Raw genomic sequence first — 26,895 nt, forward strand, 5'->3', positions numbered from 1 at the left:
AAATCTGAATTCTACCATGTGCGGTTACTCCAAAATTTTTTTATGGTGCTGAGGACGTCACCATGATGTTTTGCTTACAAAGTAGCTGTTTCATATTCCTAAGTAAACTAATTTCATTTGAACAGGGCTGGTCCAACACTCTTTTTCTCGCTACCTCTCTCAGGAAATATCATTTTTTCTCCCATTAATTATTCTTTCATATCAGGGTACGTGTCATGGCTCCGTCTTGCCGAATTAGACTTCAACAGATATCTGCAAAGGATCGAAACAACAGTTTCACCGTTAGCTGTATGGTTTAGTCACACGTATATTGCGTGAACACTTGTTGGAAATTTAACACAGTTTGATGTAATGATGAGTCTGTTTAAAATTTCGTTTCACCACTCCTGAAACGTTTTGTGGAAACTCCGTGTTTGATTCGCTCAACAGAAACATGAACAGTTGCGTTTGCATATAAATCCTGAAATATCGACATTGAGTACTTTTGGCTTGATGGCTGACGGGAAATCGAAAAGAACGTGTAAAGCTGTTCATTCGAAAAATTGGTTTATTTCATGTGTTTATGCGAGAACGGAGTTGCATACAAGAGCGGGAGGTGTTCTGCCTACAGGAGAAAAAAGACGGCGCTCTATAGTTTGAAAATCTCTGTAGAAGAAATACGGGAAAGTTGGTGGTGGGGCCAGCGAGGAATGGGGAAGAAGAGCGAATGGCCCCCCCGTCTGTGCAGAGTCTCTTACGACGACGACCACAATGTTCCCGCCTCGTCGAAGAAAAACGTCATATATATTTATATATTTTTTGTTATTCTGAGCCGTCTCCTCTTCTTCTTCCCATTCGTCTTGGCGCTCTATAAACTTGGCTTGGCCCGGGTTATTCACCTGCGATATTTATTCACTTTCCTCTGTTACCGTTTAAACTTCTTTCCCGAGAACGGCACTCGAAAAAAAACCACTTCTCTTGCAGAAACACGCTCGCGTCCGACGAAGAGCCACCTCCGGGTCATCATTGACCCTCGGTGTCACAACAATTCAGTTTGTGACCGATGAGTCGATAAACGTAACAGTGTTGGTAAAAAGTCAATATAGAAAAAGATGCACCACCTGCAGCACGATGTAGGCGGCGGCAGCAGCCATTCTTTAACAAGCGGTCTCCCAGGGTGTATGAGGGGAAAGCGCGGAGGCACGCGGGGGAGATTGTCGAAGCGTCCAAAGCACAACCTTTTTTTTTTTTTTGGACTTAGCAAACAAACAAGGCACAGTGCAAGAAGCAGCGGGGAACAGAGGAGGTGTCGGTTGGTGTTGGAGGAGGACATCACAGACCAAGCGCGAACGCAAAGTGTTGCTTGCTGCTGTTGCGAAGAGGTGTGAAGGGGTGGGTGTCGTCAGGAGGGGTGGCGGTAGTCGTTAGGATGGCGGTTTCGGCGGGGCGGCAGTAGGAAGGGCGAGCCTCTGGTTAGTGACAGGTGATTTCCCTTCTTTCTCTTTTTTGTTTTGTTTTGTTTAAACTGACGTACGCGTATTACCGTCACCGTGTTACCGCAGTGCAGCAGAGACGTGGCGGGGAGCCCCACCTAATGGTGGCCGACGTCCTGTGATGATTTGTCAAAATGGTTGATTGGGCGAGTTGGTGATACATGACTAATTATGAAATGGAAGCGCACAACGTAGAAGCAGACGGAAAGACAGGGACAAGCGCTACCCTGTGTTAGCGCTTGTCCCTGTCTTTCCGTCTGCTTCTACGTTGTGCGCTTCCATTTCATAATTAGTCCTGTGATGATGTCGTTTTTTTATGTCAAGTTGCACCATCCCGCAATGAAGGCTGACTATACACAAGTTAAGATGAGGTGGCCGCCTCTGCCGAAACCTTAGAGCATGCAGAGTGCAGTGAGACAGTGTGTTAGGTGGCACAGTGGTAAGCATAAGCCTGCTCGAGAAATGTGCGCATCATTCATGTTAGCTCGCAAACATGCGTGTTGGGACTGGCACGGGCGTTGAGAAGTCGGGAAAGGGGGATCGGGAGTCGACGTTGGTCCTGCCGCTTCGAGTATGCCCGACGCAAACACTGCAGCAAAGAAGGCTGGCACAGTAGTTTCTTCACCAAGTACCGCAGCTGGCTCCCCGCCACGTCTGAACGGTACGACACGGCAACGGCGACGCGTTCCGGGCTGTCTAGTATTCGATGAGTTTCCAGTTCTCCTCGGCCGAGGGACCAATGACGGCGTACGCCAGGAAGAATCCGAAGGTGAAGACTCCGAACAGGACGGGGAACACGGTACGCGAGAAGTAATCGATGGCCTTGGCGATGCGCGGCTTTGGAGGCAGCTGTCTGGGCAGCAGCTGTGGCCGCCGCAGCCACGCGAGCACCGAGGCGACGGCGCGCAGCCGCTGGCCGCTGCCCGCTGGGCCGACGCCGCAGGACGACGAGGGCCGCTCGCCTCCTCCGAGGTCGTCGGTCGTGCTGACGCTGGTGTCTAACCCGGCCAGGCCCGGCGCAGCAGGTCGCAGAAGGCTGTTCTCCTGCTCCGCCGAAAGGCCTCCCGGGCTCGCCCTGTGGTTTGTGCTTGGATGCTGCTCCTGCGGGGAACAGGAAGCGAGTACGAATGATCGAGTGTTATGATTGTGCGAGCTGGTTCGTCGAGCTCGAACTGGTGTGGCGTATGTGCTAGACATCTTCGAGAATGAATCGTGAATTCTGGTCAGCAAACATGCACGACTTTTTTGTTCTGTGCTGGTGAAGAAAAACGAAGCTCAAGGGCTTGCTTCTGTTGTTATTGTTCAAATCTCGTTGAGATATTCCACTACATAAACAAAATACACCACTTCAAAACCTAACTGCGTGAATTTCAGGTCACTCATGCGTGTTCCTCATCATCAGCGTGCCATGCGGCTGTCAAAATCACACCACAGTGCGCGTTTATTGAAGCGCAACATGGAAGACTAGGCTTTGCTGCTGAGGAAATAGTGTATGCAACCAGATGAGAGACTTCATATGAGAGACTAGATGAAAACAACTTGAATGTCGTCTTGGACAACTAGGCAGCTAAAAATTTGCGTCATGTGCCATATTTAAGAGCGAGGATCATAACGGTTATTTTGCAGTGAATTTTGAACGCAAGAAAATTGTTAGAAAAGGCAAATTTATTATTAAATTGTGTACTTTGGTACACCACAATAATTTGGCATTTGCTGGCTACCTTCACTATTGATATATATTCACATTCGTCATTGGCTGAAATTGGTCCTTACAAAGCTTTCAAGTGAGTAACAGAAACCAGAACGCATATATGATATTTTTCCGAATTCGCTGAAAAAGGGCTCATATAAAACGAAAATAAAGAGTGTGGCCAGAAATGCCCCCCTGAAAAGAGTCGTGGTGGAATTGCTGTTTTGATATCACCAAGCTTCATGGTTCAGCGAAATAATCGGGCTAGATTCTGCCTTCTTCCTGAAACACACCTGGGATTCTCCGGATCACTTACGTAGATGGTTTACTCCTAAGGATTTAATATATTCACGTTAAATATAGTGTAATAGTTACCCACTACTTTCCTCTGTCATTTTTGAAATATAAGCAAGCTGTCTTGTTTATCTCATCAGCATACTAGTCTGCTAGAACGTTTAGAAAAGTGAATGAGCACATAATTACAGAGCTGGTAATTGATGTAGGAGCGTTAAAGTTTCACAACGCATTACACCATCCTCAATGCGTAGATACAAATGAAATGTGCTATGCTGCAACTTTTCATCGCTATTTTGTGGTCATATGTGAATACTCTGAAGAAAACAAGCGTAACCCCCGTTGCCCGGCTACTTCATGTGCTGAATACGACCTACGCACGCATCTCTTAACGTTCAAGATGGTGGGGCAGTAAACACAGGAGAACGACAGAAAGTCGCCCTACTTAGTAAGGATTCATCGTAAAAGTTCGTCTGGCGTTAAACAAGCGGAAATGCTCGCGCGTGCTGGTGTTTGAGCTGTTTACTCTCGTTTATGAGTAAACCGCAGGTGGAAGTATAATGGCAAAGCCTGAATGTGCGGGAAGACAGACGTGATACCAGGGTTGACCCTCACTCAGTTTGCTGTCAAGCGAGGGCCACAATTTCCAAAGATGAATTAAAAATAAAGCTTGGGTTAGGTAATGCATAACTAAAGTGATGCTGTTTGTCTTATCCTTATTTCTTGTTTTCATCCTTTTTCGGATTAGATTCTTTTTGTTGAGGAGCATTTGTGTAACCTTAAGAGACAAGAAGATAGCAAGGAACTAACCAGGGTTGAGGATATCACATTTGAAATCAAGAGGAAAAAATGAACATGGGCAGGGAACGTAGCACATAGGCAGGATAACCATTGGTGCCTAAGGAGAACTGAATGGATTTCTAGAAAAGGCAAACGCACGAAGGAAAGATAGAAAGTTAGGTGGGCCGATGAGATTAAAAAGTTCGCCGGCATAACGTGGCAACGGAAAACACAAGACCGGGTTGATTGGCGGATAATGGGAGAGGCCTTCGCCCTGCACTGGACGCAGTCAGGATGATGATGATGATAATGATGATGATGTGCACGGACGTGTATGCACCTGCGAAATAGGAAGAAAAGACCACGTTCTTATTGCGCGAGAACCTGTACTGCTTTTGCCAGCCTTGCCGTACGGTCCTTTTCCGTTGCGGCCCAGTTGCGACAATTCGCTAGTTCAATACACCTAATCACACTTTACATAAAAAATAAACTCAGCTCAGTGTGTATAACTCACGAGGCCACCATAGTGGTACAGTGGTAATGGCTCTGGGTTGCTAACCCGAAAAACGTGTACTCAATCATGGCCGTGGTGGTCACGTTTCGATGGAAGCGAAGTGCTAGAGGCACGTGTACTGCACAGCCTTAGAGAACTTATCGGAACAGGTTGCAAGTGCTGAGCAACTACTGGAGCTGGCATTCTGCTACGGGCTAACGCAAACTGTCACTGAATTTACTCGGATAGGGACTACAAGGTCATCTATCCTTGATTTGGTTTTTGTGTCCCCAAAGCTGTTGCCGTTACTCAGCCATTGTGAAGTTGTAGAAGGCCTATCCGACCACAGAATGGTAGTAACACACCTAGCATTGTCCCCAGACACCTTGGGTAAACCCACACTTAGCACTGTATTGAATTTTATGGCGGCTGATGATGTGTCTATTTTGGACTTTCTTGAAAGGTCCTTTGATGAATTTCAGGTCCTTTACAACACTGACTGCAGCACTGATAGGCTATGGCATTTCTTTTCAATTGTTGTAGGGAAGTGCATAGACAGCTATGTACCTAGGATTAGAAAACGCATTTGTAAAACCAATCCCTGGATTACCAGAGAAATCATTCACACAAAAAGAAAACTAAAACGGAAACGGAAATCTTGTGCAAAAAATTGTACCCCTGAAGGAATAGCTTGCATTTCTTCAATGAGACAAGAACTGAAACGTCTGATCAAGCAGTCCAAGGATCGGTTTTTCAATGTGACATTGACGAAATACTTGAAGGAAGCCCCCTCAAGGTTTTGGCGCTTTGTAACTCCCCCAGCAAGCTCTCCGAGGCCACCTGAAATTACTCAACAACGTGTTGATGATTTCAATTCTTTTTTCGCTTCTGTGTTTACTCATGATAATGGCATTTTGCCCGAGTTTTCTACGTCACCATTGCAGCGGCCGATCGATGATGTGGTAATTAGCGAAGAGGGTGTCCTAAATCTTTTACTTAATATAAATACAAGAAAAACCCCCGGCCCTGATGGTATACCAAACGAATTTCTGTACAGATACGCTGAATGGGCGGCTCGCTTCCTTACAAAAATATTTCAGTCGTCCCTGCGCAGTGGCTCTTTCCCACTAGCGTGGAAGCAGGCTGAAATTACCCCTGTTCACAAAGGTGGCTCCTCTCGGGACGTGCGCAACTACCGTCCTATTTCGCTTATCAGTACATGTTCAAAGATACTCGAGCACATTATTAACAAACACTTGATGTCCTATCTTGATACGCACAATCTATTATCTTCGAAGCAGCATGGCTTCCGCCGAGGCTTATCTACAACAACTCAGTTAATCGAATTTGTTCATGATCTTTCAAAAACAATCAATTTGTGTGGTCAAACTGATGTGGTATATTTGGATTTCGCAAAGGCATTTGATAAAGTATCGCACTCAAAGCTACTGTTTAAAATTGACAAAACGTTTCAAAATAATCACTTGACATAATGGTTTTCATCCTATCTCAGCTGCCGTCAGCAGTTTGTTCAAATAAAAAATAAACAGTCTAGAGCAGTTGCAGTGAATTCTGGAGTTCCCCAGGGGAGCGTGCTGGGTCCCCTTTTATTTTTGTTATATATAAATGACCTACCAAACCGCGTTACGGTCCCGATAAGGTTATTTGCCGATGACTGTGTTGTTTATAGCAGAATCGAGACTGAACATGACCAAGTTAATCTAAACAACAATCTTCAAAGAATAAAGGATTGGTGCGAAGAATGGCAAATGAGTTTGAACACAGAAAAAACAGTCTTTATGACTATAACTAGAAAGAAATCACCTCTAGATTACAACTACCAGATTTGCAATGCTTTCCTCAAGCGTGTACAAAACTATAAATATCTTGGGTTATGGTTCACGCCCGACCTCCGGTGGAACACTCATATTGATAATGTATGCTCCAGGGCTACCAAGGCATTGTATAGCCTTAGACGTAACCTTTATACCGCCCCATCTGATATAAAGTGTCTTGCTTACAAAACTCTTGTCAGACCTATTATCGAATATTCTAAAATTGTCTGGGACCCTTACACAAAGACAAACTGCAATAAAATAACAAAAATACAGCGACTTGGTGCGAGATTTATTTTTAATAAATATCGCCGACATCATTCTCCTACTGAACTCTGTAAAAAAGCTGGACTGGATAGTCCTGAACTTAGGACGAGGATTGAGCGTCTGAAATTCCTCTTCCAGTTAATTCATAATCATTTTAAACTAAACTATTCAGATTACTTCCAGGTCAACACACAAGAACACTCCAGACATCGCCATAATATGTATATACCACCCCTAGTCCCACGTAACGATTGCTTTAAGTTCAGTTACTTTCCACGTGCTATTGAAGATTGGAATATGCTGCCAGAGTCTATAATTGGTTGTTCCTCGCTTACATCATTTGAACAGAATCTAAAACGTTTATTTTCCGAATAACATTGACATATGTTTTTTTTTTGCGTGTGTGTGTACTTTTTGTTGGTTGCATGTTTCTGCAGTAGTTGTCTTTCAAATCTTCAGCGCGGTGCAAAAGTGCCGCCTCAAATGCGTCATGTGCTGTTCTGCGCGTATGTATTGCATCGCATGTGTGTTCCATTTATGTATGTTATGTATAACTTCGAGTTGCTGGTCACAATAATACCGAGAAATTATCTCGAGACCTGTACGGTACTTCTTTTTGCAAATAATTGTTTGTACTTCCACCCTGTAACGGCCCACTTCTGGGCTAACAGTATAAATAAATGAAATGAAATGAAATGAAACTTCAAGGAACCAAGGTGGTTATAAGGCTTCCAAAGCCCTTAACTACGGCGTGTCTCATAATTATATCCTGTTTTGACATGCCAAACTCCCGCAGTTTAATATTTATTACTATCGTGAAAGCCCACGAACGCATCTCAGAGGCTATAAAGCGCACTGAGCCTGCGCCAAAGTGATAACAATGTTTCGAGATTTTTTCTTCTAAAGCATCTATGGTGGCTGATGAAGTAAATATCAGCACCATGAATTCGCTATAGTTTCTGTTGCTGGTACTCGTCCCGACCTCTTGTTGGAGCAGGCCACGCGGGTTCATCGCCATGCCACCCGGAAGCACGTGGGTTCATCGCGCATCTGCGCAATGTTGTTCCCCGACGCCATCACCGGGTTTATGAGAGAGCGTAAGGGGGAGAGCCCACAGCCTCTTACACAGGCCGAAACGCGCGTTCTGGCAGTGATTAGGCCAGCTGTTGCGCATGTGCAGTAGTGTTGGTCACGCCGCGCACCATTTCGCATCTAAAAACTGTTGAATTATCTAACCAATTTTCATGTTAACACAAGACGATGCTTGATTAGTGTACATATTGGGTGAACAATTATTGCATGCATGAGCCACGCATCGGTTTACATGGCACTGAATGGACCTTCATTGAGTACTGTTAGTCCTGTTCCTCAGGTTTGCATATCTGTTAGCTTAGCAGGAGTAAAGAATTCGTGTATTTATATATATTTTTTCATTCTTCCCGTCAGTTAGATGTTGTGTAGCTTAAAACGGAGCTATTTTTTGCCCCAGAAACAGGTCTCACACACGTGATCATTGTGATAGTGTACGCTTTTGCTGACGCAATAAGTGCCATGCATGACTGGTCACATAATAGGGTTGGCACTGCACGCCCCTGACATCGACGGCTCAGTGTCTGGTAAGCATCACTATTTTATGTACAACTTTCTTTGTAGCTTTCCTTGCCCCCAGTATTTTCTAGTGGCAACAATATACATTAAACAAATTGTGGCTGTAAATTTTGGTTTTCACAACCACTCCACCATATTGTGATTTGCCACCGAACTTATAAGAACTTATTTGCGTTACGTCTCCATGTTTCTCAGGTTTTTGACTAATATTGGCACACGCGGTGCAAAAGGATAGCATCATGGCTGGCTTAACGGGTAAAGCTACCACCTGAAAAGGCGTTGTTCTTGGGTTTGATCCCCGGACCAGGACAATTTTTTTTCTTAACCTAGAAGGTTTCCTTTCTGGATTGTTGGTATGGACGTCCTTCCAGCTTGGTACTACAAACCCATAGTAGCCAAACATTTCTTTCACAGCTCCACTACGTTAAGGTGTAGATGCCAACATTCCTTGCTAAGAGTCTCGTTGCACCATTTTGAATTGCTAGTGTGAAGCGACAGCTGTGAGAAACTCAAGCGCATGTCACCACGGTGATCCAGAGGGCAAAGGGTTCTCACTACAACACGATTGGTTTGCGTCGCTCATACCTCCTTCCTCGTGCTTCCCGAGCACTGCGTGTACCTTTCTTACTATGAATGCTATACTGACTGGCCCTATTATCTACTAAATTTCATTCGTCAACTCAATGAAGTTACGCACCCATCTGAGCGCAGTTTTCCATAACTTTTACACATTAAACGTTTGCCGAAGCTTTAGCCGAGTGAGACACTTCCAATGCAAGTGTTTTTGTTCACGTCGGGTGCATAAAAATTGTTAGCCCAACTGAGTACTTGAATCGAAAATGAATGAAGGCACTGTTGCATTTTAAAAAAAATTAGGTGACCGGGTTAATAAAAATCAGATGTATATTAAGGGTCAAGAAACATGACGTGAATTAGGAGCCCAGAAGAAGAAACCGGAAGTCGTTGCAGAGACAGAAGTAGACACCAGAAGCAAATGTAAAGCAAAAAAAAATGTGCAAGAAGAAAACAGTTGTGTTAGCAGTGGCAGCAGGACCAAATTTTATCTCTTATATGTCCATCGTGCTACTCCTTCTGTCTGAAACTTCAGATATAAATCTGAAATCATCACACCACGTTACAAGATGTGGCTATAAGTGAGCTATGAGCACACTGTATTCAAAAGTCATCACACAGAGAAACGGGGAGAAACCAAGAAGAAAATTACGTAAAGTATTGCAAGCCTTGGCTTCGTTGACCACGAAACGCATTGGGAAGAAATTAATAATAAGAACTGTTAAGACAATAGATATTATAAAGAAAGAATAACAAGAGCAAGATAAAAAATAGAATTAACAGCCAGTGTAAACGCACCCAACCCAAACTCGCGTTGGTAGTTCACAAATGCTTGTAAAGCCCGGTCTTCTGCAAACAGTACATTGATGCTTCCGTAGCCCTGTGCATGCGTTGAAATCTAAATGGAGGTCACGAGTCTTTGCTTTGATAGTAGTCCGGCAACATAGCGAAGCAGTTTGGCTCCTAAAACACGTTGAGTCTTGCTGGATGGCCAGTGACATAGGTTGTGCTCAATAATTTTCCGATAGCCGCATGAGCTGCATATCACACAGTTTGCCATTTACAATTAGACCAGAATTTCCGTCCGTAAGTCCTACGCTCAACCACTTGCCGTACAGCAACGCTGCATCGTATGTGGGGAGAACAAGTGGCATATTAAGTCGTCAATTCGGGTACACAGAATACAGGAGTAAGTTGTTCAAACTGTGTATCCTATGGTGATTGCGAAAGTGCCACGAGGCGAGTGAGTTACTGCACTTACCGCGTTGTTTTACAGGGAAAGGAAAGAAAGTATGTGGCGTCGCATACTGATACGTGAGCTCGGACAAGAGACAAGAACCAGCTGTACCTTCATCTCCAGATGCTCGTTCCTGGAAGAGGGCATTCGTAGCGGGTCGGCCGAGGCCGGACGACTGGGTCGTCGTGCTGCGGCTGCCCGTTTCCGGAGCCCCAGGTTTCGGTACAGGTAGTTGACGATGATGAACTCGAGCATGGAAGCGTAGATGAAGAACATGCACACGCCGTCCCACAGGTTCATGGCGGTCAGGTTGGACACCACGGGCAGGGTTGACCGGAAGCTGCGAACATTCGTAAGGGTCAGTGTTTTTACTCCAGAGCAGTGTATTAAAGACACGAACGAACTGCTGAGCGAAATATGACAAGTTCTGTGATATTACCTCCACGCGCCTTGTGAATATCAGTTGGAGACAAGGACAAGATAAATTTTAACCAAAGCGAATAAATGAATAAATAGTTATATTTTATTTATTTACACATTGAACTACGAAATATTATTTATTTTTTATATAGTAAATATTTGATTAATTATTCAATTTCTGGTGACTCCATAGTATCTTTTTTGTCGCGATGGCGAACATCAAATATCTACGCTCCTGCAGATGTTGTTGTGGCTTTTGTGCACATCAAGACTGTGTGCGGTAGTGCACTCTTTACAGGCAGCCTTGTTGATCGATGACTTTGACGGGAGGTTACTGACGCGTATGAAAACCGAGCTGAACGCGCATACAATGAAATGAGCTTCTCGGTATACTGAACCTTCTAAGGACCATGATGCCGCATGCAATGGTTTTCTCGACCAATGCGCTTCTTTTATTCGGCCACTAAACAAGCGCCGATACCTGAATTCCAACAGGGGCACATCGATAACATGTCGTCAGGGTTACTGTCAGCCGTGTAATGTATAAAGCCTTCGTCTGTGATATGCAGCACGTGAAGCGAGATTCAACGATAGTTGGCTTGCTCACATGATGTACAAAAATATGATCTCCAAATGCATAACTTGTGTTACGATGTAGATTTGAGTCACTCAATTGAAGGAGTAAATTACGTAGAGCAGGAACTGCTGTAATTCGTGGGACTTACCCATCCCAGATTACTTGTATTGCGCTCACGAGTGCCAAGATGACTGCTGTCACGAGGTATGACTGTGGATTAACTACTTTTATTACAGTCGCCACATATTTTAAACAGTTACTTCAGTGCGAGAGATGCTGGTGTGCGTTCAAGGCCTAATTGCTAGAACGTTGGCCTGTTGTACCGCAGTACAGAGTGTGAATGACGCGTATTATTGGAGCTATCAGGCAGACTTTAATCCCTTCGTAGGCATCAAACAGAGAACACCAATTGCGCATAGCATGCAAAATTATATGTTCACAAAATTTTCAGTTTTTAACTAATGCAATGTTGAGGAACGACAGGCTTATAAATGAAAGTGCTACGTGGCGCACGTGCATTGAGGGGTACAAGCGAAGAGGTCATTTCAAAGTACATTGTTTCATGCATATAGGCAGAAGTGACAAGTTCTTGCATATTTTCATTTACTGTAGAGCGCCATTTGGAACATAACCTTATAGGTATATACATGTTAAGTCATGTCTTTTCTACTTGCGATATGTAAGGGCTGCAAGTGACAACCGTAAACAGCAACACCTGCAACTACCATTTGGTATAGAAAAAGTTTGTGTTTTTTCTTACGTGTTATACGTGTTTCCATTTGAAAAACACTAGCCACCAGCAATAAGTGTTCTATCACATCTGCTGAAACGCAAATTGACGTGCAGCTTGAAACGGCGTTCACATCGTGCCAATTATATGTAATGCTTGGCACCATTTCAACGTCCAAATTACAGTAAAACAAAGGAAAAATAATTTTAAATCTGGGCCTGGCTCTCGGTGTTTTTCCTGGGCCCCTTTAGTGTGTGACGTGTGCGCGAAAACACAACACAACATGAGACGCCGACAAACGAGAGCCGCACTCGTACCTTTGGCCCCGATAAGAAAACAATGGCTTTGTGCCGAGGCACGCCCGCTTTATTTACACTCACACTTGAGCGCACCGCGGCCGCCGCAATGAGACGGCAGGACGGTTTCCGGCTATTTTCGTCCGCGCTTCCCGCGGACGAGTGGCGCACCCCGGCACAATTTAGGGCGTCCAGTCACGTGACGCACTTCGTGGGAACAAATATGTGAACTTGGTCGTAAATCCAGCGAATTCACCTTTTCGGGCGGCCTACAGACACAGATATCGCGTTCCACACTTTCTCTGTGCGTGCCCCGTCTAGAGCTTTACGTGTCAATGTTCTTTTAAGCGTGAAGGAGGGAATGTGGAGAGAGCTCATTCTCTTTTTTTTAGCCACAACCTGCCGAAAAAAAAATAGTGTTCCGCACAGGTCATCATGGCTGTGAGTGGCGCTGGCTAACACTAGCAGAATTTCTCGTCTATAAATACGCGGCAAAGTTGACGGGAAAGCGACCGCTGGTTGTAGCTCGATTAGTAAAGCATCGGTCGTGTTATCCGAACGTTGTAGCTTCGGTGCCCACGAGCGGCAACTTGGCTTTTCAGCCATCTTGGTTTCTTTCCCTTTATGTAATAATTACTACACTACAGCAAATACTAATAACAACATTCCCTACGCATCCCTCAGTTTAATGACGTCTTGGTTCAATTGCGATTACTTCTCTAAACAAGATCGTACGTGATTAGGTTTAAATACGATAAAGAAAAGGTACATATGCGTGAACACATGACAAGAGCATGAAATAACAACTCTTTTTTAATTATTATTATCAGAAATGCGAGAAAACACCAAGGCGTTCTTTATTCAAAGGAATAGAGACACGCGTGTGTCGAGGTCACCTCGAATGGCAGCGCGGGTCAGAAATCGTCTATGTGGCTGCGAATGTTTAAGTTTTCTTTCCACCGGTGCGATGTTTCCTATCCCGTGTTTCTCTGATTAAAAACAAGAGAAACTTCTGATGTTCTCCGCATCTATTACACGTCCTCTCCATATCTCGGCAAACTCACTCACAAGTGTACTTACTCAGAATCGCTCATACTCAGACCGAGTCATGAGTATGAGTCTCATCGAGTCTGGCGGAGTACTATCTAGGCAGGTTTGAGTTGGAGTGAATGTGGAGAAGAAAATTTTTAATCAGCCTGACTTCGAGCTAGTCCCATTAGTGAAAGTTTTGTGGAGTCTGCATCTAAGTGAGCCTGAAGTGCAAAATAATTTCTTGGTCGAGTCTGAGTGAGCTCTACTTTATTTGCTAATCTATAGTACTTCGAGTGGAGGTCCCAAAGCTTTGCAACTTGGCCATAATTAAATATTTGACAATGATCTCTCTATATATTTTGTATAGGTCACCTCTACAGGCAAACAATGTTTGAATAACAAGCCTTCGAGGCCACTACTTGGCCAGCATCAGTCAGCCAAACATGGCGCCCTCCTACAGTTTCAAGCTGGAGCATCAGAGCGGTATCAAATTTTTGTGCAAACATCAAAGTTCCTTTAAATAAATCCGTAGTAAGTTGGTGAGTGTGTATGGTTGTGAATCTCCTTCTTAAGCTACAGTGAGTCGGTTGTTCAACGAGTTGAAACGTGGCCTTGTACACGTGGAAGACGACCCAAGGTAAGGGCGGCCAACCACTTCAATCAATTTGGATCATTCAGCCTCAGCAGTGAGCCATCATGAACAGTCACCGAATCAAGGTGTCCGAAGCTACCAGAGAATTCAAAAACTGTCTTGGCAATTCTTTCACTAACATCTGCGATGCTTCGGGCAAGTTTGAAGTAAAGTAGCGAATTGGGCTAGTAGGAACATACTCATTACAATCAGCCCCCTTCCACCCACCCCCTCAAAAAAAATACATGAAAGAACAAGGAATGGGCAGGCCGAAGACCTCGGAAAGATGGGTGCTACACCACCTCTCAGCGCTAGATCGACAACGCAGCTTGCATTTATCGAGGGAACTTTTGCACCTGTATTGAAGCAGCCTAGAACACTTTCTTTTCCACCTTGTGACTGGGACGAGACGTAGATGCATAAGTCGGACCTGAACACGAGATAGCCTTCTGTATAGCTAGTGGAGGCGTGCGGGGCCCCTCTCCCGAAAGAAAAGTCAAGACCGACGCAAGATAGTATGACGATACATTTAGGAATGCAAGGGGGATAACGCTGATTGAGTATCTTAAAAAAAACAGTAGGAACGTTACAGGCAAATAGAACGCCACCTTATTCAAAAATTGCGTAAAGCCATTCTGAAAAAATGCCGAAGATTCAGTGACAACAGGTGTCCTCCTGCACAACAATGCCCCTTTTCGCAGGTTCCTGGTTGGCTAGGCTGCCATTAGAGAGTGTGGTTTTGAACTGCTAGAGCACCCACTCGAAAGTCTTGACTTGCCACAAGGGACGTTTGTGTGAAAAAACGCTTCAAGAGAAAAAGGTTTGATAACTTGAACTCGGTTCAAACTGCCACAGATAGTGGTCTGGCAACTAAGAAGACAGCGTTTTGCAAAGTACTAAAAACATCTCAAGAAAACGGGACAAGTTCACTAGTGTGAACCTTATTGAATCCTTAATGAAAAATAATTTTTTACACGATCTAGCCTTTTTCCTGACAGAGACAGAGGTATTATACAAAAATACAGACAATTTACTTTAACACACTGAAAGAAAGAGGACATACTACTTTTTTTTTTGCAATTGTTCATGTTTTATGCTGGGGTTTCCTCTAACTGTGCGCAACTAACTGCCTTAGGCAACCACTGTTTCAGAAATGTAAGAGTAGCAGTCTCCTTAGGAAGCCATCAAAGTATTTTTTTTCAATTGTGCTACTATAGAAAGAATCCGCAATTAGTTTTTCTAGTGTTTCATATATTGGGTGTGAAGCGCAGTGACGAACGCCACGTATGAGCTGAGCTACGGACTTTGCGAAGTTCTGTGGAAATGACTCATCAAAACTGGAAACGCATATATTGACCTATTCTCATTGGCCTGCAAATGATGTTGTATTTATACAATTTTTTCTATCATTCTTTCTCTTTCTGTTTCTTTTCTTTTTCTACCTTTCCATTCCTTCCTTTCTCTTCCTTCAGGCATTCTTTTTTACTTCTCCCCCTGATACATCTCGTCAGCCTCAGTTACCGTTTCTATTCCTTGCTATACTCTACTATTATGTACTAACCTATACTTCACTACACAAAAAAAAAGATGACCTTAATTTCAGGCCTGGTGGTTCCATGCCGCCAATTGACCACAGCGTGAGTGCCCTCCCAAGTGACTATGAGCTTCGTTCTGCACAGAAACAGGCCAGATGTGCGCTCATACCTGTTCAGCCAGTAGGTACCTGGCCGCACCAATTATCTGCCTTCTACAGCAGTGGCAGATGCTCAGCTATTTCACCAAGACTGTGGTGGATTGAGGAACACCCAGGGACCTTCGCACAACCTTATGGGGCTACATTTCTAGATGAGTACTTACAAACAACCGATCGCTAGGTCGGTGTACTCCTCTACCCATTGAGGAAAACCAGTGGGTTCCCGGTCGGCAGTGGAAATCGAACCCTGTGCTTCCCGTATCGGAAGCAGAAGCTCTAACCATGCAGCCACCGCTGCGGTTTTATACACTATACTATACTCTGTAATTGGGCCTGGAGAGCCGAGTGGTTACGACACACGCCTTCGCATCGTGGGCACGCGGATTTCAAACAAGCTCACCTCGACAAGAATAAGTTTTTCGTCAAGAGCTTCTCTTATTATTTTACTTTCTATTTCTTTCTTTCTTTCTCTCTTTATCTACCCCTTCCTTTTATCAAAGTTGCATGTTCTGCCGGACCAATCGGCGCACGTAGTTTCGGATCGATACAGAAGAGGATGAAGAGCACTCCTGGTGGCTCGTGTTCATGGTAATCTTTTGCCTACGAGACACAGGCACAACAGCTATGCAGTGATATGTGCATTAAGAAGTCAAATGGGTTGAATGGCGGGAAATTCGCGAGCCCGCCTCGGTTGTCAGTGCGTCTAGTGATCCACCCACCTGTTGGTGGTAGTGCAAAAGTTGAGCATGGTGGTGACGCCGATCATGACACGGGCCGGCACGGCGTTGATGTCGAGCCAGAAGCTGATGAAAGAGCTGGTCACCAGCACGATGCCCGGCACAAATACGGTGCTGATGTAGAAAGACTTGTCGCGCGTGAAAACCAGGAGTACGCGCAGGCAACTGTAGTTTCCTGCACAACACACAGAACGCCTACTGTAAGGAATGTTTAGAGCTTAAAGGGACCCTCTAACACTTTTCACGACCTCATAGTTTTACATGTTTTTCTAGCTGGTTGCGTACAATGAAGGCTTGGGAAATACGTGCCGCAAGAAAAGCAGCGATGGGGGCACGCAGCGCAAAGTTATTCAGCCTAGAGATTTCAAAATACAACGAAATTGATGTTCACCCTTAACTCGGTTTTCGCGGGCTCACCTTACTGCATTTCCCTCACCCTGTGACGTCGGAAGGATGTCGAATGAAACTAACTGAAAGCCCTACCGTATACAGCAAGCTCGCATGACGTATTTCGCGCTATAGACGGTTTCAAGGTCACAAGCGTTGTACCCTAAAAAAACTTACGGTGATTTCATTTACCAGCTTCTAACGTCAATAATGAAAGCACGTTTTCAAGTTTTTAAATGTAAGAAATGTCTCTCTTTATTTTTTGCAGATAAGAGAAACGTGCGTAACGTTTAAGGAAACCTATTATAATATTTCTGTAGCTCAAAAGAACATTTATGAATATACTTTGCCAAATAAGGGAAAGGAAGTGTAGCAAATCAGTGCACTATTTTCGAAAGCTCTTCTTGCGCACCGGTGCTATTTTGGCACATCGGTGGAAAAAACCGTATGTGATCAAGGCGCCCTGTTTGTAAGCAGCGAAATGGTCCATACCCAACGTATTGAGGACGCCGTTGCGATGGTAACAAATAATGTGGTGCTTGAAGAAGGAACGACACGTGCGAAGTGAGCCAGCTCGCGAACACTTCTTAAATGTTTTGTAGCTTTACTGATCTTTCCTTTTGTGATTGCGCCTATATATCAAAGCTCTTACATTTTTTTCTTTTAGTTTCTTCAAACAACGGCGCCCAGAGCGTCCGCGCCGCGTTTCCTCAAACCGTGGCGTTCGGCGCCCTCTTTGACCGGCTTTGCAGTTCAAGCTAGAAAAGTCCGAGACCTTTATTCTCTTCAACTTTGAGTGAAAAAGTATGCTAAAGAAAAAATAAATCTAATAGTAATCCCTATTTTGATGTAATGCCACGATTAAATTTAACGTTACATTTATCCAGTGTCATGGCGGGAACCTTCCGGTGTCATTTCCGCTCGCAATAGTTCTGGCAAGCGCCACTACGGGTTATGTATTCAGTACCGATGTTTTAAAGCGTTAGAGGGCCCTGTAAGCTCTGGAGATATTCACCTTTTTGGTCGGTCTCAACATAGCAATAGCAGCAGCACGTAGTGCTTCCCAATAAACTTCCGGTTAGTTCAAAAGTCACTCTCTAATGCTGTAGCAAAAAGCTTGTTTTTTTAGTTGTGCCAGAGTAATGAAAAACTCTTTTTCCGCTTTCTCGTTATAAGAAGGCGCTGAAAGTTAACGACTAACTACTATATTGTTAAGTGTAGCTTAAAACCAAATATATTATAATTATTTGGCCAGACAAAGGCGAGAAAAATGCTAAAACTGAGCGGGCTACTCACTAAAGAATTCGTTTCGCGCCAATGCTTCCGCAGGCTACGTTGGTGCACACAACCAGAGGCCGTCCAGCAACTCTGTTTGTAAACAGCGAAATGGTCTATAGACGGTTTCAAGGTCACAAGCTTTGTACCTCACAAACTTCCGGTCACCCCAATTACCAGCTCCTAACGTTGAAACTGCAAGGATGTTTTCAAGTTGTTTTTAAATGAAAGGAATGTCTGTCTTTAGTTTTTCAGATAATAGGAACGTCCGTAAAGTTCAATGAAATCTCTGATAATTTTTTGTAGCTCAAAAGAACATTTATTTCAATATATTTTGCTAAATGAAAGGAAAAAGTGTAGAAAATCAGCGGGCTATTTTCTAAAACTCTTCTGACCTACCGATGCTGTCTTGGCACATCGGTGGACGAAACCGGACGCCATCAAGTGGCTGTGTTTGTAAACAGCGAAAGGGTCTATACTATTGGTGCAAACGTGAAATGCGAATGGCAATTATTAAGGTGAAAACATCAGGTGCGCATTGAAACGCGGAATTCGGCCGTTGGCATCCCAGACGGCGCGGAGTGTCAAAAGTAGTGACGTCATTAAAGCGTCATTATTGAGTCATTGTGGTATTACTTGACGAAATTATGCATGATGTAGTCCCCACGTGGCATCACATCTAGGTCAAAGTAGTCAGATTACGGAGGCAGTGTAAAACCAGCTTAGCTGCCTCCCATCTTAGAGGCAGTGCAATACAAAGTTTGGCACAAAAAGCTTGCGAAAAAAAGGAGAAAAAGGAGATAGCTTCCGCCTTCGAGTCGTTTTACACGAATGTATAAGCAACTTTGATATTGTTGTTGTTGTAGTAGTAGTTGTTGATTTCAGACGGGTGAATGATTGGTGTGACGTCACGTATTAGTACGTAGCCGTTACATAGCCCATCAATGCATCCGTCAAGTTTGGCGTGATGGTTCACTTAAATTGCCTTCTGATGGTGTAGTAGTGGTGTTTTGTGGTGTGAGTGTCAAACTTGGCCAAAGAGTGCCACGTCAATTTATGTTGGCATGTCGATGAACCATAGATGCCGTTATGTTTATGGTATTGTGGCTGTAAAGAAGGCATAGAAAAGATTATATATATACTCAACAAATGGAGCCTCGGTGCATGTACGGTGGGCATGTATGTATGTGATGTGAGATTCAAATATCTTAATTGTATTTATTAAGAAATAAGACATTCCAATGGCGTTTTTTTTTTAAAACGGCGCTAATGCCTCGTCAGAGCCCTTGACCACAACTGCCTGGAGAAATGCGTCTCTTAAACCTGCCGTAACAGGAGTTTCTCCTGAAAAGCTGAATATGGTCCAGTTGGGGTGATAACACGCTATGTATGACATTCTTTACAGAAAAAAACTTAAAATAGCACAGCTCCTGTACTGAATAAAGGGTCTGATCTGAGGACCAGCAGTGGGTGTAGTGGTATCTTTATGTTTTTATGCCAAGGAAAAGTGTTTTTTTTTTTTATTTCAAGTAACATCCGAAGTACTCTTATAGTTTCACCACATTTATGACAAACAGGGGGTCATTATGAAAGAACAGATAAGTGTACGTGTCTTATGTATGGCACATTCTGAGTGGACAGAGTCAGCTCAGTCATAATTCAATTTCGTACAGCTACAGGTGTGACCGTAATAAATCACTTGGGAGCACATTGTTGTTCCTTTAGCACCTCGCATCACGTTACTATTCATTCGCGAAAGCGCCTACGTGCTTTTTTAAGAATCCGGGCCCCAAGTGTAGCTTGATCTAGCCTGGAATTCAAGAGCGTCATAAGAAACGGTGGCCTACCAGCATATTTAGGCCACAGACTCCTAGCACAACAGACCATCGCCATATATCGCCGAATACATGATGTCATTTGGTTCCAATTGAGGTTATGCACAAAATATGAGAGGAAATCCAAATGAAAGCCTGCCAACAAGCCGAGAATAACAAGGTGAATGATGAGTCATGCTTTTTGTGCCAGCGTGCACGCGTTTCTGGAATTAAGACGGTGCCTCACATGAGAAAGCACTCCGGTGTAACAGAAGCTGCAACCTACGACGAAGCTGCGTGTGAAATGAAGAACGTTTTTAGTTTTCAGTTGGAGTACTTCTTACACGCATCCGGAATCCTGTGCCCCGATCTTCATTAAGTATGATCCTGTAAATTGGAACAAACAGCATAGTTTTGCGCACCATCATGAACAAATGAAACGTGGACAAAAATTACAGAGCTAACTCCAGCTGTCCTTTTCTTACTCTGAAGAAACGTGCGGGCTAAAGTCGAAGGAAAGCTTCTTCGCCTTGTTTCCAGCAGCTCATTGAAGCCATTCCACACAACGAGGCGTTTTTCTCTGCAGTGCGGGATAGCCTCTATGAGGCTTGTGGTGTACTTCCGCTGAAGAGCGTTGCCGCCCACAGTACGTACAAAGTCACTGTAAAGACCAGCCTTGCGAACAGCCCACTTTCTGTTATCCATGCGGGTCGCACAAAAGCCAAAGAGGAATTGCACCATGTGCCAGGGCACCTTTCGCCTCCGAGCACTCGGACAAAGCATGTTGTGGCGATACCCTTCTTCCGCAGTTTGGACAGTCGCCATTTAGAATGACTCCCCATACTGCTACCTCTCATGCGTAGGCTATGCCCTCCATCTTTTCAACCAGTCACTCACGCACTTCACCGGGTACGTGACTGCAACGCGATCATTTTCATTTTCTCATGCTGGATCCTTCTTTTTTCCCTTTTGCGCAGTGTGCAACTTGTCACCATTTCACTCATTTCCTGCGATGAAACATCTTCCAGGCTGCTGGAACCCACTGATTCGATTGTTCTTTTTAAGCCCCTAGCAGTTCTGTAAAACTTAAACGGAATTTCTGCTCGTGGTCCAATGTACCGAGTCACCGTGAAAGTTCCTTGTAGTGTGCTACTCCAGTACATTAATAGCCTGTAGCCGGGGTGATTCCCATAATTGAAGAACTTCTGTGTTTTTGCAGCCACTCCTCTCGTGAACTTTGGTATGTTTGTGAGACCAAGGCCTCCATGGCTTGTGGGGAGCTGTGAAAATGTTCCTTGAACTTTGCTTGTTTTCCTCCCCAGAGAAAAGCTTCTGAAATAGAGGCCAGGCGTCCTGTTTCACTGCGAAGTCGCAGGGAAATGTGCGCTATGTAAAACGTGAAAGCGCATGCCTGCGTCTTAATGTGTTCCTTTTGACGTTAATGATAAGTTGAATTGTGTGGCTGCTGATATGACGTCTGTGAATCTTTTAATTACGTCATCCCAGGTCACTTTTGTGAGTGTCCTTTCTTCAAGGTAAATGCCCAACTCTTTAACAGCTTGAACATATTAGACGCCTCCTGGCAATACGAAGCGTTTTCCTCGCACGCCCAATGAGTTCAATGTGACAATATTTTCGGGACAGATAGTCCTCAAAATGTGTTTTTGTGTTACTAGTTTTCCTTAGTAAGCCTTAAATTCTAGGCAAGTTTTGCTGGAAATTAAGTCACCCATACTCGTCTCTATGCGTTATTTCGTCTAAACAATGATGTGCGAGTCTTGAACACCAGAAAAGAGCATGTTTTTGAGATCTTTGGTGGACAAAAGCTGACTTCACTTTAGCTGGTAAGACATTCCGGGAGCTGCCACTGCATTAATTTTTAAATATGATAGTTATCTTGGGATGCTTCAACACAAGAGCTTTGGTCTGTTTGTCGGTCTGTCTGTCTGTCCAATGATTCAACCGCCTGGCAAAACTTCAAGCCCGTGCTGACCACCCAGCCATCTTCTGGTGGCTGCGTTCATACTTGTGAACATTGTCAATCACAAAGAAAATATCACGCATAATTGAGATGCAACATCAATGCGCAAGTATCAGGGAGCGTGTTTATTTATTTAGAGAATACATGAATACGTAATTCTTAAGGCCCCCTGTTTATTACGCTGTGCGGACAATGCGATGCTATGAACGAAAAGCGGGTGTTTCCTACTATTCGCTAAAACAACATGGTGCTGCCACCTACTTGTAGCGCTCCGTTGAAAAAACAACAAAAACTCTTGTTTTTTGCAATTACTGGCAGATGACGTCTTATTTCAGACCGCACTATTTTGCCTTCCCGCATGTCATGCATCGCCGAAACTCGAATAAATGTTTTATTCTCTCTCCCCTGACAGAAGATAATTGTCTTTCGACGTTCTTTGCAGGGAAGCATGCAGATACGTGGTCATTTCAAATGCGAATGCATTTCTTAGCCGGGCTATGTCCGGCATCTGGCGTTGTCCGCGGCGTCCACTCGCCAACGGGTGCTATCTATCTGCTCTCACTCCCTCACATATAGCAACATCTGCGGGCGAGGGGGCGAGCATGCCATCCTCGCCCCTAGCAACCAAATCATATGGTGCGAGAGTGTGTAGGAGAGAGTAGGTGCAGTGCTTGCCGTCGCTCTTCTCGCCGTTCACTCTCACTCCACCCTGCGTCCCTCTTTCTCGTCCGCTTGCACCTCACTCTCGCTCACTGCTCACTGGCTGGGCGCCTCTCAAGAACATCCGGAGATGTGTGCTCGAAACACCGCTGTGCAAACGCCAATGCCGAGCCGAGAACGCTGTTTGTTTTGAATGCGAAGCCTTTCTTAGCGAACTTAGCGAACTTTATCTATCTATCTATCTATCTATCTATCTATCTATCTATCTATCTATCTATCTATCTATCTATCTATCTATCTATCTATCTATCTATCTATCTATCTATCTATCTATCTATCTATCTATCTATCTATCTATCTATCTATCTATCTATCTATCTATCTATCTATCTATCTATCTATCTATCTATCTATCTATCTACGACATTTGGCTCTCCTGGTCGTTTTGGTAATGGTATAAATACGAAATTTTTATAGCATATAAAATTTCTTTCTTTCTTCTAAACTCCTGGCCCGGTACCATGGTCCATACCGTGTCAATGACGCAACATCTCCGGTGAATTACATCATAAGCTACTAACACAATCACCAGATTTGCGCCGTCGAGGATGCGAGACCGTACACGTCGACCGTCTCAAGCCCTACTACGACCCTCTCATTGTGCCTACTCCCTGAGTCACCAGGATGGCTACCCTTCACCCCGGAATTATTGTAGTGGAGCATACGCACTAACGCGTATGCGCCTTCCAAAGAGAACAAAAAACCCCGTGCTCTGATTGCACGAGAACCTGGGCTGCCTTTGCCAGACTTGTCGTACGGTCATTTTTCGTTGCGACATCATTGCGACTTCTCTGGTTCAATAAACGTCATCACACATACCATTACTGTATGAACATAGTTTACTGATCATATTATTATTATCATGACATGTGTGTCATGAATGTCATGATTTACATCTCATGGTCTTGCTGCTCTTGGGGTGGTCTGGTTCACATGGCATGAAAAACTGGTATGGTATGGCATGACTACATGGCGAACAGAAGTACCGAAGTGACAAACCCTAAGGTGCAAATCATCACATGCATGTCATGATGTCATGAGCCATGACTACACGCCAAGCTCATGGTGCGCTCGCGGCGGTTTTGCTAACTTCGCATGTACCAAATTTGGTATTACAGGACGTAATTATGACTGGTGGTGGTAAGTGACTGGTGCAAACATGATAATCACGAGATGCGTGTCATGCAACAACATGACTATATGGTACGCTCATGATGCGCTCATGACCGCATTGCTAGCTTCTCATGTACCGCGAACGGACGACATAGGTAAATGACACGCCTAAACGTGACAATCACGACATGCGTGTCATGTAACAACATAACTACGTGCCTTACTCACGATGCGCTCGCGGTCGTTGCGCTAGCTTCGCCTATGTCAAATTCGGTATTACGTGACGTGAATTGATGACCAAGGTATGTGACTGCTGCAAGCATGATAATCATGAGATGCGCATCATGTAAGAATATGACTGCATGAAACACTCAAGGCGCCTACAAACTCCGATGTGACCTGGCACGCGTGAGCGCTGGGTGACGTCTTCCTCTCGCACCGCCCCGAAAATTAAATTAAAAGACATTTTTTCCAGCTCTAATGAACCGACTGCAGACTTTGGTGGCATAATGCTCTTCATCCCATAGAGTTTACTATATATTAAAGAAACTCTACGCTTCATCGGACACACAACAACTTCCACGGTCTAATTAAAATTTGTTATGGGGCCTGGTGAGTGGCCATTTAACCGTGCACGCTAGCTACTCTAGCTGGAAACGTATACCGCGTTTCTCGCGATATAAGAACGCTACGTGCGGCGAACGGCGCCAGTGGCTTCATGGTGTAAGAAAAAAAAAGGCAAATCTCGCGTACAGTGGGAATAGATGATATGCGAAGCACGAATAATAAAAGTTGATATGTCACTTTAAAATCAGAACTGCACAACGAGGGGGAGGTAAATGATGCCGTACATGACTTCCGTGTCATGATTATCATGTTCGGATGTGTTATTTACCTTCGCCATCTATTCACGTCACATGATTCCAAATTTAGTATATGTGGAGCTAGAAAAACGGCCGCGAGCACATCATGAAATGCTTGATATATATGTGGGGTTTAACGTCCCAAAACCACCAGATGATTATGAGAGACGCCGTAGTGGAGGGCTCTGGAAATTTCGACCACCTGAGGCTCTTTAAAGTGCACCCAAATCTGAGAAAACAGGCCTACATTTCTGCCTCCATCGGAAATGCAGGCGCCGTAGCCGGGATTCAATCCCGCGATCTGCGGGTCAGCAGCCGAGTGAGTACCTTAGCCACTAGACCCCCACAGTGGGCATCATTAAAGGCCCAATAAACTGCAATGTAGCGTTGACGCGCGTGCACGCTGACACAGCGACGCTACGTTAGGAAAAGGCGAGCACTGTATAGACTGACGCCAGGCACGACCGACGCGACCAGCATCCGTGGGCGCGGCCTGACAGCTACCGTTGCGAAATGCGGCATGCTGCATTTCGCACCGATGCGTTACCCAGACAGCACTGCGTCTCCCTCTTTGCGTGTCGGAGGGACGCCGGACGCGCTGAAACGCGCATGCGTCAAAGCAACGCTGTGCTGAGCACGCCTGCGAGTATATGGCAGGACCGGCGCCTGGCGTCGCAACGCCGGCGGGACGTGTCGAAATTAACGCCGGTGAGCACGTGCACAACGTCACGTCTAAGTGTATTGGCGCCTTGACTGTGGCATGTAGTCATGTTCTTACATGACACACATCTCATGACTATCATGTTTGCACCAATCACATACCTTCGTCATCTATTCACGCCCCGTAATACCAAATTTGGTATAAGTGAAACTAGCGAAATGGCCGCGAGCGCATCATGAGCGTGGCATGGTCATGTTGTTACATGACCCGCATCTCATGATTATCATGTTTGCACCAGTCACATAGCTTGGTAATCCATTCACGTAGCGTAATACTAAATTTGTTATATGTGACCCTGGCTAAACAGCCGCGAGCACATCATGAACTTCGCATGTAGGCATGTGGTTACATTACAAGCATGCCATGATTTTCATGTTAGGGTCTCTCGCTTGTGTTCGCCATGCAATCATGTCATACCATACCAGTTTCTCAACATGACATGTGAGCGAAACCACCGCAAGAGCTGCAGGAACATGAAATGTAAATCATGACATTCATGTAATGATTTTCATGTTATGACTAGTCAAATATGTTCTTTATACAATCATGTTGTGTCATACCAAGTTTAGTATCGGTACCATTATCAAATAGGCCAGGAGAGCTAAAAGTCGTAGGCGGCTAGATAGATAGATAGATAGATAGATAGATAGATAGATAGATAGATAGATAGATAGATAGATAGATAGATAGATAGATAGACAGACAGACAGATAGATAGATAGATAGATAGATAGATAGATAGATAGATAGATAGATAGATAGATAGATAGATAGATAGATAGATAGATAGATAGATAGATAGATAGATAGATAGATAGATAGATAGATAGATAGATAACGCTCAAAGTCACAGAAGTTCGCTAAGAAATGCTTCGCATTAAAAAAAAATATATAAACCATGTGTCCTGCCTTTGAGTTGCAATTCATTCTGCATTTTTTTTTTCGTTTTTCATGCACCACGTAATCTTTATAGCTCAAATCTTTACTTCGAAAGCAAATCTGAATTGCCTAGCCAGCGCCTCTTCTCTAAATATAGAGAAGCCTATGAACTGTCTAGATCAAGCATAACATGCGCGGAGCTGGTCGAAAATGACAAGACAATTGTGAGATTTTTTTTGTGTCCATCGAAAATATTGCAAAGGCTAAGATAAAGGTCATACGCAATGGTCAAAACACTCGTGTAGGAATTTGGTAAAAAACGAAGTCAACTTTCAATTAGGCGAAATATTCTAATTATTCAACAGACGTGGCTGTCACATTTTTTTAGGTTGTGTGAAATAGTATCAGGAAGACGTTCGTCAGTTGCCGTGTGTCCGTAAAAGCAACATTATGATAATTGCAAACCTCCTCGTCAAGATCAAGGTTAGGGGACGGCTTTAAGCTCTCCCATAGTAGAGTACCCTGTACTCTAAATCATTACATACTTTATTCTAATCCCCCCCCCCCCCTACCTCTGCCTGCGCACGGGACGGCTCTTTGCTCTCCCATAGTAGAGTACCTAGTACTGAAAATCGTTAACCACTCTTTCAAAACGCACATTATGAATCCGGGACGGCTAAATGCTCTCCCATAGTAGAGTACTTAGTACTCTAATTCGTTACTTATTTTTTCTACACCCCTCCCCCGTTCATTTTCTTGGGAAGGCCTTCAGCTCTC

At 44.3% G+C, this 26,895-nt stretch overlaps 1 protein-coding gene across 1 annotated transcript in view; it reads right to left on the bottom strand.

Moving 5' to 3' along the window:
- Positions 1 to 1,777: 1,777 nt before the first annotated feature.
- The window catches only part of pHCl-1 (pH-sensitive chloride channel 1), a 76,641-nt gene continuing 51,523 nt past the window's right edge, over positions 1,778 to 26,895 (bottom strand). Inside the window, exons 7-9 of the mRNA XM_037423051.2 lie at positions 16,348 to 16,540; positions 10,361 to 10,589; positions 1,778 to 2,573 (exon numbers count right to left, since the gene is read on the bottom strand). Of these exons, the coding sequence (XP_037278948.1) occupies positions 2,169 to 2,573; positions 10,361 to 10,589; positions 16,348 to 16,540 (827 nt within the window). The 3' untranslated portion in view covers positions 1,778 to 2,168. The remainder of the gene's footprint in view (positions 2,574 to 10,360; positions 10,590 to 16,347; positions 16,541 to 26,895) is intronic.

The sequence above is a fragment of the Rhipicephalus microplus genome, chromosome 4 (assembly GCF_043290135.1).
Source record: "Rhipicephalus microplus isolate Deutch F79 chromosome 4, USDA_Rmic, whole genome shotgun sequence".
In the NCBI taxonomy this organism is placed as follows: domain Eukaryota; kingdom Metazoa; phylum Arthropoda; class Arachnida; order Ixodida; family Ixodidae; genus Rhipicephalus; species Rhipicephalus microplus.